This window comes from Mauremys reevesii, linkage group 20 (assembly GCF_016161935.1).
Source record: "Mauremys reevesii isolate NIE-2019 linkage group 20, ASM1616193v1, whole genome shotgun sequence".
Lineage (NCBI taxonomy): Eukaryota > Metazoa > Chordata > Testudines > Geoemydidae > Mauremys > Mauremys reevesii.
Window position 1 is genome coordinate 2,617,090 of NC_052642.1, and position 20,847 is coordinate 2,637,936.

General features: G+C 46.7%; 1 protein-coding gene across 1 annotated transcript in view; it reads left to right on the plus strand.

Moving 5' to 3' along the window:
* Positions 1 to 16,451, plus strand: part of LOC120387503 (myeloperoxidase-like) — a 50,357-nt gene extending 33,906 nt beyond the window's left edge. Inside the window, exons 8-12 of the mRNA XM_039508347.1 lie at positions 3,836 to 4,088; positions 5,601 to 5,771; positions 9,151 to 9,388; positions 12,066 to 12,283; positions 15,946 to 16,451. Of these exons, the coding sequence (XP_039364281.1) occupies positions 3,836 to 4,088; positions 5,601 to 5,771; positions 9,151 to 9,388; positions 12,066 to 12,273 (870 nt within the window). The 3' untranslated portion in view covers positions 12,274 to 12,283; positions 15,946 to 16,451. The remainder of the gene's footprint in view (positions 1 to 3,835; positions 4,089 to 5,600; positions 5,772 to 9,150; positions 9,389 to 12,065; positions 12,284 to 15,945) is intronic.
* Positions 16,452 to 20,847: the final 4,396 nt, after the last annotated feature.

Here is a 20,847-nt window from a genome sequence, read left to right on the forward strand (position 1 = left end):
CTTCTAAGGCTCCTGCATCAGACTCACAGATCTTAGAAGCTGCGAGAGCTGCATGGAATGTGCCTGGAACCACCATATCTAGGGCTCTCCCATCAGTATCTCAGATCCACAAGTCCCTTCCTCATCACAATGAGATGTCTGCATCAAGAGTCCCTGTTATTGCACGTTCCTTGTCTCTCTTTTCATCATCTCTCATTTACTTTAAAGAAGCCTTATTCAAGGTGCAGGAACAAACCATCCCAATGTGCAGAAAGAATAGCAAATATGGCAGGTGACCAGCTTGGCTTAACAGCGAAATCTTCGGTGAGCTTAAACATAAGAAGGAAGCTTACAAGAAATGGAAACGTGGACAGATGACTAGGGAGGAGTATAAAAATATTGCTCAAGCATGCCGGGGTGTAATCAGGAAGGCCAAAGCACAATTGGAGTTGCAGCTAGCAAGGGGTTGAAGGGTAACAAGAAGGGTTTCTACAGCTATGTTAGCAACAAGATGAAGATCAGGGAAAGTGTGGGCCCCTTACTGAATGGGGGAGGCAAACTAATGACAGATGATGTGGAAAAAGCTGAAGTATTCAATGCTTTTTTTGCCTCAGTCTTCACAGAAAAGGTCAGTTCCCAGACTGCTGCACTGGGCAGCGTAGTATGGGGAGGAGGTGAGCAGACCTCAGTGGTGAAAGAACAGGTTAAGGACTATTTAGAAAAGCTGGACGAGCACAAGTCCATGGGGCCGGATGTTCTGCATCCGAGGGTGCTGAGGGAGTTGGCTGATGTGATTGCAGAGCCATTAGCCATTATCTTTGAAAACTTGTGGTAATCAGGGGAGGTCCCGGATGATAGGAAAAAGGCAAATATAGTGCCCATTTTTAAAAAAGGGAAGGAGAATCCAGGGAACTACAGACTGGTCGGCCTCACCTCAGTCCCCGGCAAAATCATGGAGCAGGTCCTCAAGGAATCCATTTTGAAGCACTTGGAGAAGAGGAAGTTGATCAGGAATAGTCAACATGGATTCACCAAGGGCAAGTGATGCCTGACCAACCTGATTGCCTTCTATGATGAGATAACTGGCTCTGTGGATATTGGGAAAGCAGTGGACATGATATACCTTGACTTTAGCAAAGCTTTTGTTACGGTCTCCCACAGTATCCTTCCCAGCAAGTTAAAAAAGTATGGATTGAATGAATGGACTATAAGGTGGATAGAAAGCTGGCTAGATTGTTGGGCTCAATGGGTAGTGATCCACAGCACAATGCCTAGTTGGCAGCTGGTAACAAGTGGAGTGCTCCAGGGGTCAGTTCTGGGGCTGGTTTTGTTCAACATCTTCATTAATGATCTGGATGATGGGATGGATTGCACCCTCAGTTTGCAGAGGACACTAAGCTGGGGGGAGAGGTTCCTTGTCAATACACTGGAGGGTAGGGATAGGGTCCAGAGTGGCCTAGACAAATTGGAGGATTTGGCCAAAAGAAATCTGATGAGGTTCAACAAGGACAAGTGCAGAGTCCTGCACTTAGGACAGAAGAATCCCATGCACTGCTACAGACTAGTGACCGGCTGGCTAAGCAGCAGTTCTGCAGAAAAGGACCTGGGGATTACAGTGAATGAGAAGCTGGATATGAGTCAGCAGTGTGAACCTTGTTGCCAAGAAGGCTAATGGCATATTGGGCTGCATTGGTAGGAGCATTGCCAGCAGATAGAGAGAAGTGATTATTCCCCTCTATTCAGTACTGGTGAGGACACATCTGGAGTATTGCATCAATTTTGGGCCCTCCACTATAGAAAGGATGTGGACAAATTGGAGGGAGTCCAGCGGAGGGCAATGAAAATGATTAGGGGGCTGGAGCACGTGACTTATGAGGAGAGGCTGAGGGAACTGGGCTTATTTAGTCTGCAGAAGAGAAGAGTAAGAGGAGACTTGATAGCAGCCTTCAATTATCTGAAGAGGGGTTCCAAAGAGGATGGAGCTCGGCTGTTCTCAGTGGTGGCAGATGACAGAACAAGGAGCAATGGTCTCAAGTTGCAGTGGGGAAAGTCTAGGCTGGATATTATGAAAAACGATTTCACTAGGAGGGTGGTGAAGCACTAGGGAGGTGGTGGAATTTCCATCTTTAGAGGTTTTTAAGGCCCAGCTTGACAAAGCCCTGGCTGGGATGATTTAGTTGGGGATTGGTTCTGCTTTGAGCAGGGGATTGGACTAGATGACCTCCCTCTCTCTTCTCTCTTCCCTGATCTTCTATCTATTCCCTATGTGGTCTGGTGAAAGAAGCCTTTCCTCCTCCTGCTTTCCCTCTGCTACAGGGTGCACGCCCCTGCCCACTTATGGTTATGTTGCCTGAACCTGGGAGCACATGGCCTGTGTGGATTCAAATATCACCTAATCCTGAATCTTCTCATGCCTACCCTTCTAAAAAGGGAGATGATGAAAAAATCAAAAAAATCATCCTACTCCTGTCTAAAACAGTGGAAAAACACTGGTCTAAAAAAAACCTCTCAAAGTGTCCTCAGGAACAGTACTGAAGACTGAGAAGAAGGAAGAAAAGAAGAAGGAGGAGGAGGTTTTGTAGTCTCCGTCATCCCTCAACCCCCATCCTTCAAGGCCATCTACTCATCTTAGGTTTCCTCTGGTGGTCTCTCAATGGTGGTATTATGGGATTAATGATTTCCAATTTGCACTTTTTAACACTATCATTTCTTGAATTTCATCTGCAGTTTTGTTGCTGTTTCACCCAATTTTGTGTTTTCCCTTTGTAACACCCTCATGTCTGCTTTCTCACACAAACATATCTTGAATTTTTTTTATTCTCATACAACTTTGCCACACCTCACCTTTTAGCACTTTTCCAGGTTATTTATGAGCATGTTGAACAGACTGGTCAGCAGTACCAGCCCTCTGGGGACACCCTCTCTCTCTTCTCTCTCTCTCTGTCTTGATTTTCTTCCTTTCTTTGTGTTTTTGTTTTTTACTGGTTTAATGGAGGACCTTTTCCTTCTTTCCTTTTTCCTTTACTTTGCTTTTTTTTAAGAGACCTTGACCTTGTCAGAGCTTTTAAGAAAGTCCAGCACACAGTATCCAACCAAAACCACCCACAACCATGTTGACATGACCCCAAAATAAAAATAATGCTAATCTAATCCTTTCTTTTAATCTCTTCTCTTAGCATCCTCTCTTAGAGCTTTATAAGATCCAGAGCTGAGAGAGGGGAAGTTCATCAGCCAGCAGCCATGCTGTCTATGAGTGTTCAGCTGCTGGCTAAGGCACAACACAAGGCACAGGCACTATCCAAGCCCCTCAGATAGCTGGGCCTTCCTAGTCCACCCTTTTGAATATCAGCACATTGGCTTTTCTCTGGTCCTCTGGAACATCACCATCAGTGGCTCAGAGAGCTCCACGGCTAAGTTTTTTAATTCTCTTGGGGGAAAGTTTTCCAGTCCCGCAGACAAAAAGGTTTAACTTCAGTTGCTGTTTAGCGTACTCCCTGTTTACTATTGGAATAGAAAGTATTTAATTATCACTGTAAGCTATGGATACATCCTCTTGCTCCTTTCAAAACATAGAACATAAATATTTATTGAAGACATCTGCCTCTTCTACATCATTACGGACAATTTTGCCATCCACACCTAGTAACAGAACAAAGCCATTGCTAGAATTGTTTTTGTGCCTCATATATTTAAAATTTCCTTCTTGTTGTCTTTAACTTTCCTGACTGTTTCATTGATGTCTTGCATTTTGACACAGAATTTTTGACCAATCCTATTGATAATGCTAGAAAGTGATCGTTTTTTCCTTTAGAAAGAGTGTATATGAGCTTCTAACTCAGTCTGTATTCCCTTCCAGGTAATAACATACAGAGACTACTTGCCACTTCTGCTTGGAGATGAGACTGAGAAGGAAATACCATGCTACGGGGGCTATGATGAGTCTGTGGATCCCACCGTGGCAAATGTATTCTCCTTGGCTTTTCGTTTTGGTCATAGTTCAATACAGCCTTTTGTGAACCGTTTAGATGAACATTTCCAACCTTTGGGTCCACATTCCCAGGTGCCTCTTCACCTCACATTCTGTGCTTCCTGGAGGGTTGTAATGGAAGGTAAGCATGCTTTGCCAGGCCCTGCCTGCAGTCCTGCTTTGCCAGCAAGGTAGAGATTCAGCAATGTACTTAAGCAGATGAGTTCACTGGGACTTAAGCACATGCTTCAAGTTAACCACATGCTTAAGTACATTCCTGAATCAGAAACTAAAGCTCATTACATCTGATCATTTGTTTCTATGCATCAGGACATGTTTTCAATTAATAAATCATTTCCTCAATTCCAGCCAATAAGCAATTTTCATCAAAGTGTAATTATCTGGGCAAATGGATAGAATCATAGAATCGTAGGACTTGAAGGATCTTGAGAGGTCATCTAGTCCAGTCCCCTGCACTTTTGGCAGGACTAAGTATTATATATTATAGATTATTTGTACAGATTATTATTAGGGCTGGCAATTAATCGCAGTTGACTCAAGCATTTAACGCAAACAAATTAGATTAAAAATAATCGCAATTAATTGCAGTTTTAATCACACTGCTATACAATTATAGAATACCAATTGAAATTTATTATAAATACATTTGACATTTTTCTATATTTTCAGATATATTGATTTCAGTTACCACACAGAATACAAAGTGTACAGTGCTCACTTTACATTATTATTTTTGGTTACAAATATTTTCATTGTAAAAAAGATACAAGAAATAGTGTTTTTCAATTCACCTCACAAAAGTACGGTAGTGCAATCTCTTTATTGTGAAAGTGCAACTTACAAATGTAGAATTATTATTTTTTAGGGCTGTCAATTAATCGCAGTTAATACAAGCGATTAACGTAAAATAAATTAACACATTATTTTTAATGAGTGTTAATCACACACTTCTCTTTTGACCCTCTTCTACATTTGAAACATTTTTTTTCAATGAGTGGGGGCTTTTTTTTGTCGAAATGGAACTTTCCATAGCAACTCCCCACTTTGAACAACATTTTGGATTCTTGTTGAAAACCTGAACACCCAACATTTCAGCTGAAAATCAGGTATTTTTCACTTTTTGCCACTGTTGGTCCCAAAATTTTGATTTTCAAGTTTTTGATGAAAACCTAAAAACTTTTGAAGACAAATTTCAGTGAAATTTTCCCCAGGAACAAAACACACATTGCCCAGCCAGCTCTACCTGTGAGGTCTTTTCCAGCTCTTGTTTTGTTGCTGTGAGGTAAAAACACAAAGATCCATTTTTCCTGAAGGAGAAGCCTTCCCGGTTCTTCCTGTTCAGTTTGTTTACTAAAACTGCTTGGCTTCTTTTGAGCGGTTCAAGTTGTTATCAGACAACAGGCCTCTGCGTCTGCAGACATTCTTATAAACTACTCTGGTTCCTTAGGGGGAACATGGCGCATACTGTTAGCTAGGAATGACTTCCCCAACCATCAGAGCAGGAAGGATCTCAGGTGATCCTGAGGAGCAAAGCGAGCATTGGGGCTAACCTTCTGTTACACAAAATGTAGCCTACAAGGTGGAATCTATCACAGACTGTTCTGTTTCCTTCTGGACTTGACCTTTATTGCAGGTGGAATTGACCCGCTTCTCCGTGGTCTGCTGGTTGACCATGCAAAACTAATGAAACAGAATCAAATGGTGGTTGAGGAGCTCCAGGAGCGACTTTTTGAACAGGTAGAAATAATTGGACTGGATCTAGCAGCCTTAAACCTGCAACGTGGAAGAGATCATGGTCTTCCAGGTAAATAAGCATAAGGCTGCATCCCACAGGCTGTAATAGTGATTTTTCTGCATTGTTTGCAGCTGCTCCCACAATGTCCTAGGTTTTTTCCAGACAGCCAAGGAAGGACAGCCCCTGCCCTGAGGAGCTAAGGATGGGTGGACAGACAGATGTCAGACAGGAAAAATGATTCTGTACTGATTATCAACATTCACCAAAAGGCTTTTAAGCGGAATTTAAATATGGATAGTGTGGGGCCTTTCGGACGAGCTTGGGGAGTCCATAAATGGGGAGGAGGGATTTGGGGGAGAAGGCTGGAGGTGATTGGCTGGCTGTCAGCATGACAGATGGGCAGATGGGGGAGGGAGCCTGATGGAGTAGAGGAGAAGGGGGGAATGCAACACTGAAAAAGAAAGATAACCAGGGAGGGACAGAACTGTACAGAGACATGGAGGTGGCAGCCAGAGGCTTAAATCTGATGTCAGAGCTGATGGGAGCCAGGGGAGGGACGTGATCAGATGGATGGAGAAGGAAGGTGGCTCTATTGCTAGATTCTGACAGGCCAGAAGGAAAGGTGTGTCTGGGTGGTCAGAGGGAGGCTGGTGCAGCCGTCAAGACCTGGACTAGAGTTCTGATGTGGGAATGGAAAGAAAAGACGGGATCTTGGAGACACTAAAGAGGAAGCAGCACAGTTTGGAAATGGCTTGAATGGGCAGGAAGGGAAAGGGCGGAGTCAGAAATAGCCCCTGAGGTGCAGGCCTGAGTGACAGGGGCTGGGGGCTATTGATCGTGGTGGAGAAGAGGGAAGGTTGGGAGGGAAGGGAAGGTGTTTGGGTTTGGCTGTGTTCAGGGTAAGATGATGACAGGGCACCCGAAGGGAGATGTCAGAGAGCCAGGCCGAGAGGCGGGATTGGATGGCAGGAGACAGGCAAGGCATAGAGAGAGCTGTGTGAGCCATCAGCATGCAGACGAGAGCTGAGTCCTGTGAGGCTGTCCAGGGAGTGAAGGGAGATGAGCAAAGGGCAGAGCCCTGGGAACCCCCCAGAGGGACAGAGGGCATCCCATTGAACAGGACACCGAGCTTGAAGTCAGAGGGGTAGGAGAGGACAGTGTCTCAGCACCCAACAAGGAGAAGATGTCCAGGAGATTTTCTGCTGTAATTGTCTCAAACTCTGACAAAGATTTGTGGGTCATGGTGGACAATCAGCTGAACGTGAGATCCCCGTGCAATGCCATGGCCAAGAGAGTTAATGAGATCCCAGGAGGCATAAACAGGGGAATCTTGAACAGTAATAGAGAGGTTATTTTACCTCTGTATGTGGCACTGGTACGACTGCTGCTGGAATACTGTGTATGGTGCTGGTGTCCACAATTCAAGAAGGACATTGATAAATGGGAGAAAGTTCAGAGAAGAGCCATAAGAATGATCGAAGGATTGGAAAACCTGCCTTATAGTGAGAGAGTCAAAGAACTCAATCTATTTAGCTTGATGCCGAGAAGGTTAATGATTGACTTGTAAGTCTGTAAGTACCACATGGGGAACAGAAATTTGATAATCGGCTCTTTAAATGGGCAGACAGAGGTATAACAAGTCCTAATGTCTGGAAGCTGGAGCTAGACAAATTTGGATTTGAAAGAACACATACATTTTTAATAGTGATGGTAATCAACCATTGGAGCAATTTGACCAAGGACTGTGGTGGATTTTCCATCATTGGCAACTTTTAAATCAAGGTTGGATGGATTTTTTAAATGATACACTACTTCAGAAGAAATTATTTTGGGGAAGTTTCTGGCCTGTCTCTACAAGAGGTCAGACTAGATGATCAGGGGTCCCTTCTGGCCTTGGAATCCATGAAAACTGTGGTGACTAGATTTTTCCCAGCAGGAATAGTATCTGGATTTCACTTTTTGGTAGAAATTGCTCAAACTTTCAAAAACAAAACAATGTCCTTTGGCAGATTATTATTGTTATTTGTTTGACCGTAGAACCTAGGAGCCCAAGTAATGGACCAGGGTCCTGTGCTAGGCCCTGTACAAACACAGAATAAAAAGAATCTAAGTACAAGATGAGACAATAGATGGCTACAGAAGTACCTCTGGGGAAGCACAAGGAAACAGCGAGACAATATTGATCAGCACGACAGGCAGTGGGTCTCAGCACAGCAGCAGCCTACCTGTTGGCAAGCTTTTGTAGGCTTCACTCTCAGGAGAGTTTGAAGGCGGATAATGAGGTAGCTTTGAGAATGTTGACAGGGAGCTCCTCCCATGTGCAAGGGACAGCATGAGAGAAAGCTTCAAGGTGCTTGTTTGAAAATGTAACAAGTGGGCAATAGAGGCTGCCATTGGCCAGTCAGGTAGGAACTGACACCTAGATGGTGCATGAGAGATGATAGGCAGGGTGAGGCCTTGATGATAGGCATAAAAGTGAATAAATGCAGCTTGTGTTTGATGCATTAGAGGAGTGGGAGACGGTGGAGGGATCTAAAGAGGAATGACATGGTTAAAGCAATGAGCTAGGAAAATTATCCTTGCAGAAGTAGTCTGGATTGTTATGAGTGGGGCAAGACTGCATTTGTCAAGGCTCGAGAAGAGACTGCTGCAGTAACTGAGATGCATGATGAGGAGATCCTGGCCGAGAGCTGTAGCTGTGTGGATGGACAGGAAGGGCCGTATCTTAGAGACGTTTTACAGAAAGAATCAGCAAAATTTAGAGATAGCCGGGCTGTGTGGATCAAGTCGAAGATGGTATCCAGGTTAAAGGCCTGAATGAAGGGTTTGATTTTCACCCAGCCTTTACTCCCCTGCATCTTGCAGAGCTTGGCTCTGGTGCACTGCAACAAGGTGTGCTACACATCTGCTTACATCCCCGAGCCTTCAGAGTAACGGGGCTGGCACACAAGGAGAAGTCACTGCCTCCTGCACACAGGGAGGGAGCACTGGCCTTGGGGGCATCCCGCGAGACACTGCCCCTGAAACAAGGAGTTTGTCTTATGGACACAGTCTAGCTCATGGAAAAGCCAGCCCCTCCCCCCGGTGACACTGCAGAAAGTTACAAGCATCCGAAAACAGGGATTGATAATAGGTCCTGTGCTGCATTCCTCATTGATACATTCACTCCCAGTAGCACATAGTTATAAAGTTAGTAGGACACTGAACTTTCCAACTCAGCTTTAACTCCCACTCCCGTTTGTGAAGACAGAACTTTGTTAATTCAGTGTCTGATTTTAGATGACACATCAACATCTGTAGAAATATTTTTTTAAATCCCGGACAAAGCAAATGTTACTAGTAGGCAACGGCAAAGCGGGCTGCATGTGGAGAATGGAGGACAATGGGGAGATGCTGGCACAGATGGGAGGGAGATGGAGGTATTGACTGCTCTGCTCTGGTTCTGCAGGGTATAACGCCTGGAGGAAATTCTGTGGGCTCTCACAGCCTCGCAACTTCGCTGAACTCTCTAAAGTACTGAGAAATCCTGAGCTGGCCAGGAAGTTCATGAACCTGTACGGGACACCAGACAATATCGACATATGGATTGGGGCTATGGCAGAGCCGTTTGTTCCCAATGGCAGAGTGGGACCTCTCCTGGCTTGCATCATTGGAACTCAGTTCAGGAAATTGCGAGATGGGGACAGGTAGGCTGACTGGAAAGTGAATCTCCACTTCCATTTTATTTACAAAAGAACAAATGACAGTTGGTGTCATGTGCTGTTCCATTCCCTCACCCAATGGGCTTGCTTGGTGTTCCAAGCGCCACGGCTCAATACCGGGGTTTCATTCACAGTTATTCAAGGGGTGCCCCTGTGGGAAGGGCAGTTGATTAACCCCTACGTGGCCAGACAGCTCCACTCACTGGTGCATGGATAGTCTGTTGAGGGCTCTGAAGAAAGGTGAAACACACCCTTAAATCTCTTTTAAAGGTGGTAATTTCTGTGGTCATTATCCTGCGTGTATGAATCCAGCCTGCTTCAAACCAACATGAAAAATGCAAACACTATGTCAATTTTAATTTCCGTTTCGCATATTGCCAATTTCAAAACATTTCTTAGAAATGCAGGTATAATTTGACTGTTAACGTTGCAGCGGAGTTTTCCTTTTAACAACGATGTCACCACCATTCTCCCATAATTTACGCTATGCAAAAATACTACATTAAAAAAAGTTATGCAGTTTGCAAAGTCGAACACTCGGACATTAGGAAATGCCAGAAATGAGGCTGCCTGCAATCTTAACTCAGCACCCTTGTGCGTGTGCATTTTGACAGTCTTTTTAATTACACGATTGTGTGTTGTCGGGGTTCTGGGAACAACAACACAGGACGGACAGCGCTCCAGGAATGAGGCAGCTGTTCAATATTTCTTCTTATCCCTATTGTTCAGCGTGTGGCCCCTGCTATGTTCACCTCACATCATCCAAACCTTGCACTGAATACAGAATTCGTCATTTCTTCATGGGCAGTTCCAGGGCACTGACCGTAGTATCACCAATGTATCTTCACAGCACCTCAGTGAGGTAGGAAGGTGTTATGGGCCCCGTCTTACAGACGGGCACAGAGCTAGGAACTCCATAACTTACAAGCGTTTGTTCTCCCTTGTTCTCAAGGGGAACCAAACCATCCAGCTTGAGGCAGAGCCCAAGCCTGGTGAATCTCAGCCTGCAGGGTTCAGGTCTGGCAAAGTAACAAGTGATAAACCGGAGGAATCTGAGCAGGGCCAACGTCTTCCCCACCCTACCTCGTCCCCTCTGCCATAGGCTTGATGGTGGGGAGATAAGTTATTGTCTCCCTGCCTGAGAGTTGTGGGGGGGAAGTGTTCCATTTCTCCCTCCCCTCAGATGACCCTTATACTAGCACGTATAGCACTGCAGGGAGACGGGGTCCCAGAAAGGCCCCCAGTATCATGCAGTTCAAGCCAGCTTACGCCCCTACACATGCCTGCCCCCTCTCCAGTAGCAGGAGCCCCACAAGGTCTCTGCACTTCGGTCACCCGGGTTCCTCTCAGGGTGGGTGCACCTAGGCCTCTTTCTCCGTTTCCTTTAGCGAGGAAGACGGTGCTGCCGTCTTCCTGGTGGCTGCCTCGTGCTCCTTCCCTCAGGTAGGGAGCAGCTAGCTCCTGCCTTTTCGCCAAACTGAGCCAGGCTCCCTCCTTTTCTCTCCCCTCCAGGCCTGGCATTGGCTGCGGGTATAACAAGGCAGGGCTAGCTAGGCCCAATGGCTCTTTAACCCCTTTCGTGCTGGTGGGCAGTTTCTCTGCTTGACCACATTTGTATCTTTTCCAACTCATTGTGCAGCCCTGCCTAGCCCATGGCATACCATCCAAGCACTGGGCGGAAGAGAGAATAGTGCATTCCAGGAACTCGCCCTGTTTCAGGGAGGCATCAGCCCATTTTACTGACAGGCCCAGAGGTCTCTTTGCTCCTGTTGGAGTTGGGGCCATGATCTGATTGGGCTGGTGAGGGAGGGGGAATCCTTGCCATGCTGTTAGCGCGGCTCCTGCTACTGGAGTGAGCCAGGGGTCGTTTGTGGACTAAACAGTATGTGATCATTCAATTAAGGTCTCGAACACAGCCCATACACACAAAAGGGCAGAGTTAAGACTGTGCAGGCAACCTTAATTCAGGGATTTCCTAACTTTTGCATAGATTCAGAGATGTTAAGACCAGAAGGGACCATGGTGATCATCTAGTCCAGTGATTCTCAAATGTTTGTACTGGTGACCCCTTTCACATGGCAAGACTCTGAGTGTGACCCACCTTATAAATTAAAAACTCTTTTTTATATATTTAACACCATTATAAATGCTGGAGGAAATGCAGAGTTTGGGGTGGAGGCTGACAGCTCGCAACCCCCCCGCCCTGCATAATGACCCCCAGTTTGAGAATCCTTGATCTAGTCTGAGCTCCTGTACAGCCCAGGCCAGAGAACATCTGTGATTCCCATAGAAGCTTTTTAGCCCATGACTTTGCAATCTAAAGTTCTTTGCATTTTCAGTAGAACTTATCCGTATAGAATCTTCAGTCTTTCTCTAGAAATCCTGAAGGCATTTTGGTTATAGGAGATTTATTAACATTAGAAATACACTTTTTTTTAACTACCAGCTGAAAATGTGGCCCCACTGCAGCTGGTGGGAGTTTTGCTGCTGACTACAATGAGTCCCAGATTTCACACACCACCACTTGTATTTCCTTTTCACAGGCAAGGCTACTTTTCATATCAATGGAGACAAAACAAAATCATGACCCGCCAGGACTAAATTCATTCCCAAGAAGGATAAACACGGGCTGTAACACTGCTGCTTTTCTGCTTCTTTGTAGATTCTGGTGGGAGAATCCCGGGGTTTTCACTCCACAGCAGCGCCGTGCCCTGAGCAGAAGTTCATTGCCACGGGTTCTCTGTGATAACACTCGCATTAGAGAGGTGCCAAGGGACGTGTTCAAGGTCAACCGCTATCCTGAGGACTTTGTGAACTGCAGAGTGATCAACAGTCTTGACTTGTCACCTTGGAGACAACGCAGTAACTAGGGAGTGGAAGGTACAGAATGGACACTGTGCCCAGAGAAACACACACAACTGGGCCCACATGGAGGCTACTCCTCCCCAGCATTCCCTGGCCTTTCCTCCCCAGATCAACCCCAATCCCCCAAAAAACTCACTCTTCCAGCCACCCTTCCTCCAACAGATCCTTCCTCCCAATCCCCCACCTTGATCTTCCCATCTGCCCCATAGGCTCCCGCTTGTCTTCACTATAACACGAGGGCATGTTAGCACTGCTTGACAGAGTTGTGTTAACCAACACACTGGCGAATACACCCACAGCAAAGTTGGTTTTAGCACCATGTTCATAGAATCTCAGGGTTGGAAGGGACCTCAGGAGGTCATCTAGTCCAACTCCCAACTAGTTCAGGGCCATGTTCTGTCACACCCTGATTTTCTAGTGAACACAAGCCCATTGACTCTCTTGTCCCTAAGGCTCTGTCACTGCCTGGCCCTGGTACCAATGACCCGACCTTCACCCACCCTGTTCACAGACTGTAGGCTGGATCCAGCTGCACTGAAGACAGTGGGAGGCTTTCCATTTACTCTAGTGGGAGTTGGACTGGGAACCCTAGATCCCTAGCTTGGGATGGCTGTGGATCATGTACTCGTACAGTTGCCTTCCTAAGAGACACAGACTCATCCACTCATTCCACTTCATGGAAACGTACAGGTTTGACTAACTTTTCAGTAGGAAGGTTTCTCAGATCCAGGACTGGCTTTCTGGAGAGAGAGAGACCCAGCCCTACCCCAGAACAGCTTGCTCAGGAGCAAGGACTTGGGTCTTCCACATCCCAGGGAAGTGCTCTAACCACTAGGCCATAGAGTTACTCTCTTTCAATGACTCGTGTTGGAGCTGTTCCATTTTATATTGAAAAAATTACGTTTATTGCTCTAGAGAGGCTGATTCTGTTGGCTGGTGGTCAGGGTACTCAGCTGGGATGTGCAAGATCCAAGCGCCTACTGCAAATCAGGAATGTGAACCTGGGGTGTTTTCATCCCACGTGAGTGCCCTAACCACCAGGCTACTCGGTATCCTGGGGTGGGCAGGTGCTTGCACTCATATTTGGGTGTGGGGGATTTTGAAAGGCCTCGGTTTTGTTTTGAATTGGAACCAAACAAATTAGAGACGTCATTTTTTTCCCAAACGGGAATTGCTGTTTCTGGCCAGCTCTAGTGTTCCAGTGGAATTCAGGTGTCAGAGGAGCCCTGGTTGCAGCAGGGTGACTGATCTCTCAGGGAGCCAGGACCAGTGCCATGCAGGGACTTGAAAAATCAGGACAGCATCCCATAGAACTGGGCTCTGAATTGAATGGGGAGCCAGTGCAGAGAACAGCATGTTGGGGTGATGTGTTCCCAGGGTCCTGTGTTGCTGAGCGACCAGGTTGCTCTGTTTTTAACAAGCTGTTTTTTCTTCAGGGCTTGAGCTTCCCTCCTAGATAAAAGGAATTGCAATACCCAGCTTAAGTGTCACAGTGCGCACATCATTGTGACCAGCTCTGCCTTTCCTACCACCAGGCACAGTCGGGCCAGCCACAGACAGCAGGGAGCTTTTTTCTTTGTTGCTGTTGCTACATAAATCGAAGAGGACCCCGGGCTGTGGACCAGAGTGGCAGTGAGAGGGCAGATGGCTGGGACTGTGATAGAGAAGGAGTGCTTTTCCTTTCCCACCAGTATTATCCTGGTTCAGCTTCAGCCAGCTGCTCTTCATGCAGTTGCTGAGCTCAGAAGGCAGTGAGAAACTGCCATGGGGCAAGTACACCCCAATCCCCTTTGGGGCGGGGAAAAGGGCGTTATAGCCCTGTGGCTAAGTCCATCTGAACACTCTTAGCCTTAGGCCACACAGCCTAATGGCCAGGGTCAATACGGCTGCCCTCTCTTGCAGGGCCTAAGGGCCTAATGGTTGTGGGGGGCACCGCCAAAGGAGGGAGTGGCTGGGGTGGGGAGTCCCAGACCCTCTTTACTTCACCAGGTCCCAGCCCAGGGCCCTGTTAGCAGAAGTGTATTCACCATTGGGTCAGCGGGGATCTGAACAAAACATGCTGATTCAGTGCCCAGTCATAGAATCATAGAAGATTAGGGTTGGAAGGGAACTCAGGAGGTATCTAGTCCAACTGCATGGACAGTGGTGGCCAGGCCTTAAAAACCTCTAAAGATGGAAATTCCACCACCTCCCCAGGGAACCCATTCCAGTGCTTCACCACCCTCTTAGTGAAATAGTGTTTCCTAATATCCAACCTAGACCTCCCCCACTGCAACTTGAGACCATTGCTCCTTGTTCTGTCATCTGCCACCACTGAGAACAGCCGAGCTCCATCCTCTTTGGAACCCCCCTTCAAGTAGTTGAAGGCTGCTATCAAATCCCCCACCCCCTACACACACACACACTTCTCTTCTGCAGACTAAATAACCCCAGTTCCCTCACTTCTTCTCATAAGTCATGTGCCCCAGCCCCCTAATCATTTTTGTTGCCCTCCACTGGACTCTCTCCAATTTATCCACATCCTTTCTGTAGTGGGGGGCCCAAAACTGGACGCAATACTCCAGATGTGGGCTCAGCAGTGCCGAATAAAGGGGAAACAAAGGCACGCTGTTGACTCATATCCAGCTTCTCATCCACTGTAATCCCCAGGTCCTTTTCTGCAGAACTGTCGCTTAGCCAGTCGGTCCCCAGCCTGTAGCAGTGCATGGGATTCTTCTGTCCTAAGTGCAGGACTTTGCACTTGTCCTTGTTGAACCTCAGATTCCTTTTGGCCCAAACCTCCAATTTTTCTAGGTCACTCTGAACCCTATCCCTACCCGCCAGTATATCTACTTCTCCCCCCAGCTTAGTGTTATCTGAAAACTTGCTGAGGGTGTAATCCATTCCATCGTCCAGATCTTTAATGAAGATGTTGAACAAAACCAGCCCCAGGGCCGACCTCTGGGGCACTCCACTTGATATCAGCTGCTAACTTAACATCGAGCCATTGATCACTACCCATTGAGCCTGACAATCTCATGTGGTGCAGAAAAGGCTGCAGGAGGGAACTGAGCCTTACTGGTCTGCATGGTGGCAGAAGAGCTGTTAGCGCTGGTCTTCAGCTTAATCTTTCCCTTAATTTCAGCCCATCACTCCTAACTGTACCCCATTCATAGATGTGTAAGGACAGAAGAGACCCTCCTCACCCTCTAGTGTGATCTCCTGCATAGCACAGGCCAGAGACCATTACCCAATCAGTCCTGTAGTGACACCAATAATTTGTGATTGAGCTAGAGCATAACTTTTAGAAAGAGACACCCAAACTTTTACAGTGCCGGCGATTTCCCTTTTATTCCAACAGTAACTAGGCAGGTGTGAAACTACATCTGCTAAAGAGAAATTTCTTTAAATCTGCAGAACCAGAGAATTTGCATCCTAGAGTTCCAAAAGAATTGGCCAAGAAGCATTCTGAGCCATTGATCTTAATTTTTAACAATATTAGAAAGAATGGGAAAGTCCCAGAGGACTGGGGGAAAAGCTAATATTCTGCCAATACTCTAAAAATGTTCAGCACCAAAAACTGCTTCACTCAGAGACAGAATGCACAATAGTTCAGGGGAAATTTCATGTCCAGGACAATCCCAGCCACCCAGGAGCCTTCTCTGCTTTATTAACACCTTGCCCATTTCACCCCACAGAACAAGCATCCAGTGACTCCGTATGATGGAAGTTGAGATTTCCCTGGAGGGCTGGATTGAGGATGCTGCTGGCAAGGATTCTTCACTACTTTCAGTCTAACCCACTGCTGACACTTGCTGGCTGGAATGCACGGCCTAGCTCTGTGGCTGGCTGGAATGCATGGCCCACCCGCTGTCATTTTGCCTGTGTTTGTGTCGATTTTCTTCCATTTGCAAAAACTTCCAACACTGGCATTAGCTTGCAAGTGGCCACTGCTAAAAGAACTAGGATTAGCTAATACCACTCGCTAAAAAAGTCCAGACTGAACTGAAGCCCATGAGTGCAGATTTACAAGTTAGTGATTGAAGGCTGCCTTCTGGCACCTCTCTTTGTGATTCTTCAATTTCTTTATCATACAGATGATTGATTCTCTTTCTGGTTTCTCTGAATGGTGAAAGGGCAAGTTGTGCACATTAAAGATATTATCTCAATAAAGCCTGATTTATGCAAAAATGTATTCAGGTACCGTCACCTCCCATTTCTGATTATTGTCAGTATATTGGAACAAATACACCGTTAACCAGCTAGCACTACCTAGCAGACTATATACGTCTCTAGCACCCCTCAGGGAAAGGGTGGCCCCTACTCCTGTCTCAGAGTCCAGGGCACCGCCCCACAGCTGTTTTGTTCAAGGCGTCAGCCCCCTTTTGTGCCAACAAAAAGTCAGCATGCTTCTGCAGCTCACAAAAAGCATAGCCAAAGAAAGAGAAACGACCTGGCACTTCTTCTTTCTGAGGGGGCCTAGGTGGACAAGGCTCTCAAACCTTTCCCCTGGTCTGCAGTCCCTGCTTCCAGGGACCAAAGGGCTCTTCGTTGCAGTCCTGCTCCTTCAGAGTGCCCCCCCTGCACTGAGCAGGGCTCCTCCCTTTTAGGGAGCACCCATCTCCAGGCTTGACATGCTTCACAGGTACAGCAACAACTCCGTAGCCCTCTAAAAAATTGTTTTGAATTGACCAATATTGTGATGTCCTTCAGATTCCACGGGTAACATGAAGAACTCACATTCATTTTCCTGAAGACACATGCCTTGGTTCCTAGTCACTGAAAACCCTTCTTCAAGTGCCTTCCATACTACACAGTAAGCCACCCAGGTATCATTGGATTCCTGGCATGTCGGGCAGGATTTTGCCCATGGATATGTAGCAGGAGCATGTGAAATGGCAAATGGTGTGAATGAAAGTGGTAGCAGGGACCTTTGGATGTGTCTGTTGTTCAGTACTGCTGCACCAACATCTTGTACCAGTACCGGCAGCTAATGCGTGTACCAAGGGTCTCAGTCAAATGCTGTCCACAGCCAGCGAGGCAAAGCATCCGTCTGTGGTGTTTGCTACACCTCCCTACTTCGTCTTGTCAGTCTTCTAGACCAGACGTTTCAGCACAGCTGGATCCAGAATTGTCCTAGTGCTTCCTGGTATCTCAGCCGTGAATTCATGGCAAAGCTGCCTGCCCTGTCTGTCCCTTGGAGCGCTAGCAGCTTTTGCTACATTTCCTGCAGTGACTCAGCGGCTGCTCTTAAATACACTGTAGCCCAGTTCCTTTAGGAGGCAAAAATGCAAAGACAGCAGAGCCTTGGTCCTTCGGCCTCTGGGGTAATTCTGGAAAAGCTGGACAGTGACTGTGCTGCTCGCTGTTTGAAGTTACCTTGCAATTCAGTGGAGTTCTTTTGCTGCTGCTTGTCCCAGGGAAATGTCTGCCTACACCATTCACTGGACTATCAAATACCTCTTTGTAAGCAGGCACCACTAGGCCCTCCTCCTGCTCATCCTTACAACAGCAGGCAGGACAGGGGAGTGTCACCTAGTGGGTTCAGAGCTAAGGTTGCAACCAACCTCCATAAAGCCCTAGTCCAGCCCTACCTTTGTACATTTAGATTTACTATATCTAGCTATTTTGTTATGGCTGGTTCGGGGTTCAGTCTTGCTGCCATTAATTTCAGTGGGAGCAGGCTGAGCGTGTGAGTGTGTGTACGTTTTTTTAAAAAGAGTTAAGAAGGATTTTTAATAAATCTATCAAACTGGGGGCAGTACCTTATCATCATACCTATATTTAAGAAAGGGCAAAAAAATGATCCAGGCAACTACAGACCCCTTCATCTTAACTCACTAGAATGCAGGGCTTTAAAACAAATTTTGAAGAAAAAAATTACTAAAGACCTTTCTTTGATAAAATAACTGAGCTCTTAGACAAGGGAAATTCAGCAGATCTAATCTATCTGGACTTTAGTGAGTCATCTGACATGGTAGCACATGTGAAATTACTAGTTAAATTGAAGAATATGGAGATTAATACAAGAACTAGAAGGTGGATAATGAACTGTCCAATGGGAGATCACAACAGGTTGTGCTGAAGGGAGAACTGTTGGGCTGGAGGAAGGTTAATAATGGAGCTACTCAAAGATCAGTACTGGGATCATTATATTTCAAAAAGTAGGAGTGAGCTAATGAAACTTGTGGATAGCACAAATGTAGAGACATTGTCAATGTAAAGAAGGATTGTTGTATTAAACAGGAAGAATTGGATGACCTAGAGGACTGGAGTAATAAAAATGGGTTGAAATGTTGATAGTACAAAGTGAAGGGTCATAAAGTGGGGTCTTATCAGTTGGACGTGACAGAAGAGGAGAAAGACCTGAGTATATTAGTTCATTGCAAGATGACTATGAGCCACCCATGTGATGCAGCCATAAAAAAGGCAAAAGTAACTCTAGGATACATCAGGCGAGATATTTCCAGTAAAGACAGAGAAGCATTAATGTCATTGTGCTAGGGGGTTGCACACTCCATAGCTTGTGTAGGCCATGCTCGTTGCACATCCCAGGGGCTACTTGCATCCTTCTGTTCCCCCTCACAATCTCACTGTGTGCCACCCTCCCATCCCCTTCTATTTCAGAGACTTCCTGCAACTTCCCTCAGTCTCCTCCCTGCCAGGGAATCTGTGTCCCCTCATTCCTCCTTCTTCACTACTAGGGTCCACCATTCTCCCTGCCACCATGCAAGCAGCCCCATGTGGATGTCTGCACCCCCTTGTCACTTCCCTCCATGTCCTCCATTTCCCCTCCCTCCCACCAAGAGTTCTGGGTGCCCCATTTCTCCTCCCCTCCTAGTGGGTGTCACAGTTTCAGGGTAACTGCTCCAGCATGGTATGCTAAAGGAATCCTCTCAGGCATCTAGACATCATGGCTGTCTGGGCAGGGACCCACATTGCTCTCCCTAGTGACCAGGGGTTTAGGCTTGTAGTACCCAGGCACTTCACTGTGTTGATTCATAGAATCACAGAATATCTGGGTTGGAAGGGACCTCAGGAGTCATCTAGTCCCACCCCCTGCTCAAAGCAGGACCAAACCCAACTAAATCATCCCAGCCAGGGCTTTGTCAAGCCTGACCTTAAAAACCTCTAAGGAAGGAGAGTCCACTACCTCCCTAGGTAACCCATTCCAGTGCTTCACTAGCCTTCTAGTGAAAAAGTTTTTCCTAATATCCAACCTAAACCTCCCCCACTTCAACTTGAGACCATTACTCCTTGTTCTGTCATCAGCTACCACTGAGAACAGTCTAGATCCATCCTCTTTGTAACCCCCTTTCAGGTAGTTGAAATCATCATCAAATCCCCGCTCATTCTTCTCTTTTGCAGACTAAACAATCCCAGTTCCCTCAGCCCAGGGGCAGCTCCAGGCACCAGCGCAGCAAGCGTGTGCCTGGGATGGCAAGCCGCGAGGGGCGGACAGCCAGTCGCTGTGAGGGCAGCAGTCAGCCATCCTTTGGTGGCATGCCTGCAGGAGGTCCACCGGTCTCGCAGCTTCGGTGGCAATTCGGTGGTGTGATGCCAAAGGAGCAGGACCGGCAGATCACCTGCAGAAACACCACCTGACTGCCATGCTTGGGCCGGCAAAAAACATCCTGCCTCAGCCTCTTTTCGTAAGTCATGTGTTCCAGTCCCCTAATCATTTTTGTTGCCCTCTGCTGGACTCGCTCCAATTTTTCCACATCCTTCTTGTAGTGTGGGGCCCAAAACTGGACACAGTACTCCAGATGAGGCCTCACCAATGCCAAATAGAGGGGAATGATCACGTCCCTCAATCTGCTGGCAATGCTCCTACTTATACAGCCCAAAATGCAATTAGCCTTCTTGGCAACAAGGGCACACTGTCGAGTCATATCCAGATTTTCATTCACTGTAACCCCTAGGTCCTTTTCTGCAGAACTGCTGCCCAGCCATTCAGTCCCTAGTCTGTAGCAGTGCATGCGATTCTTCTATCCTAAGTGCAGGCCCTCTGTACTTGTCCTTGTTGAACCTCATCAGATTTCTTTTGGCCCAATCCTCTAACTTGTCTAGGTCCCTCTGTATCCTATCCCTACCCTCCAGCTTACCTACCACTTCTCCCAGTTTAGTGTCATCTGCAAATTTGCTGAGGATGCAGTCCATGCCATCTTCCAGATCATTAATGAAGATATTGAACAAAACCGGCCCCAAGATTGACCCTCGGGGCACTCTGCTTGATACCAGCTGCCAACTAGACATGGAACCATTGATCACTACCCGTTGAGCCTGATGATCTAGCCAGCTTTCTATCCACCTTATAGTCCATTCATCTAGCCCATACTACTTTAACTTGCTGGCAAGAATACTGTGGGAGACGGTATCAAAAGCTTTGCTAAAGTCAAGGAATAACACATCCACTGCTTTCCCCTCATCCACAAACCCAGTTTTCTCATCACTGAAGACATTTAGGTTAGTCAGCCCTGGATGAATCCATGCTGACTGTTCCTGATCACTTTCCTCTCCCCTAAATTCTTCAGAATTGAATCCTTGAGGACCTGGTTCATGATTTTTCCAGGGACTGAGGTGAGCCTGACTGGCCTGTA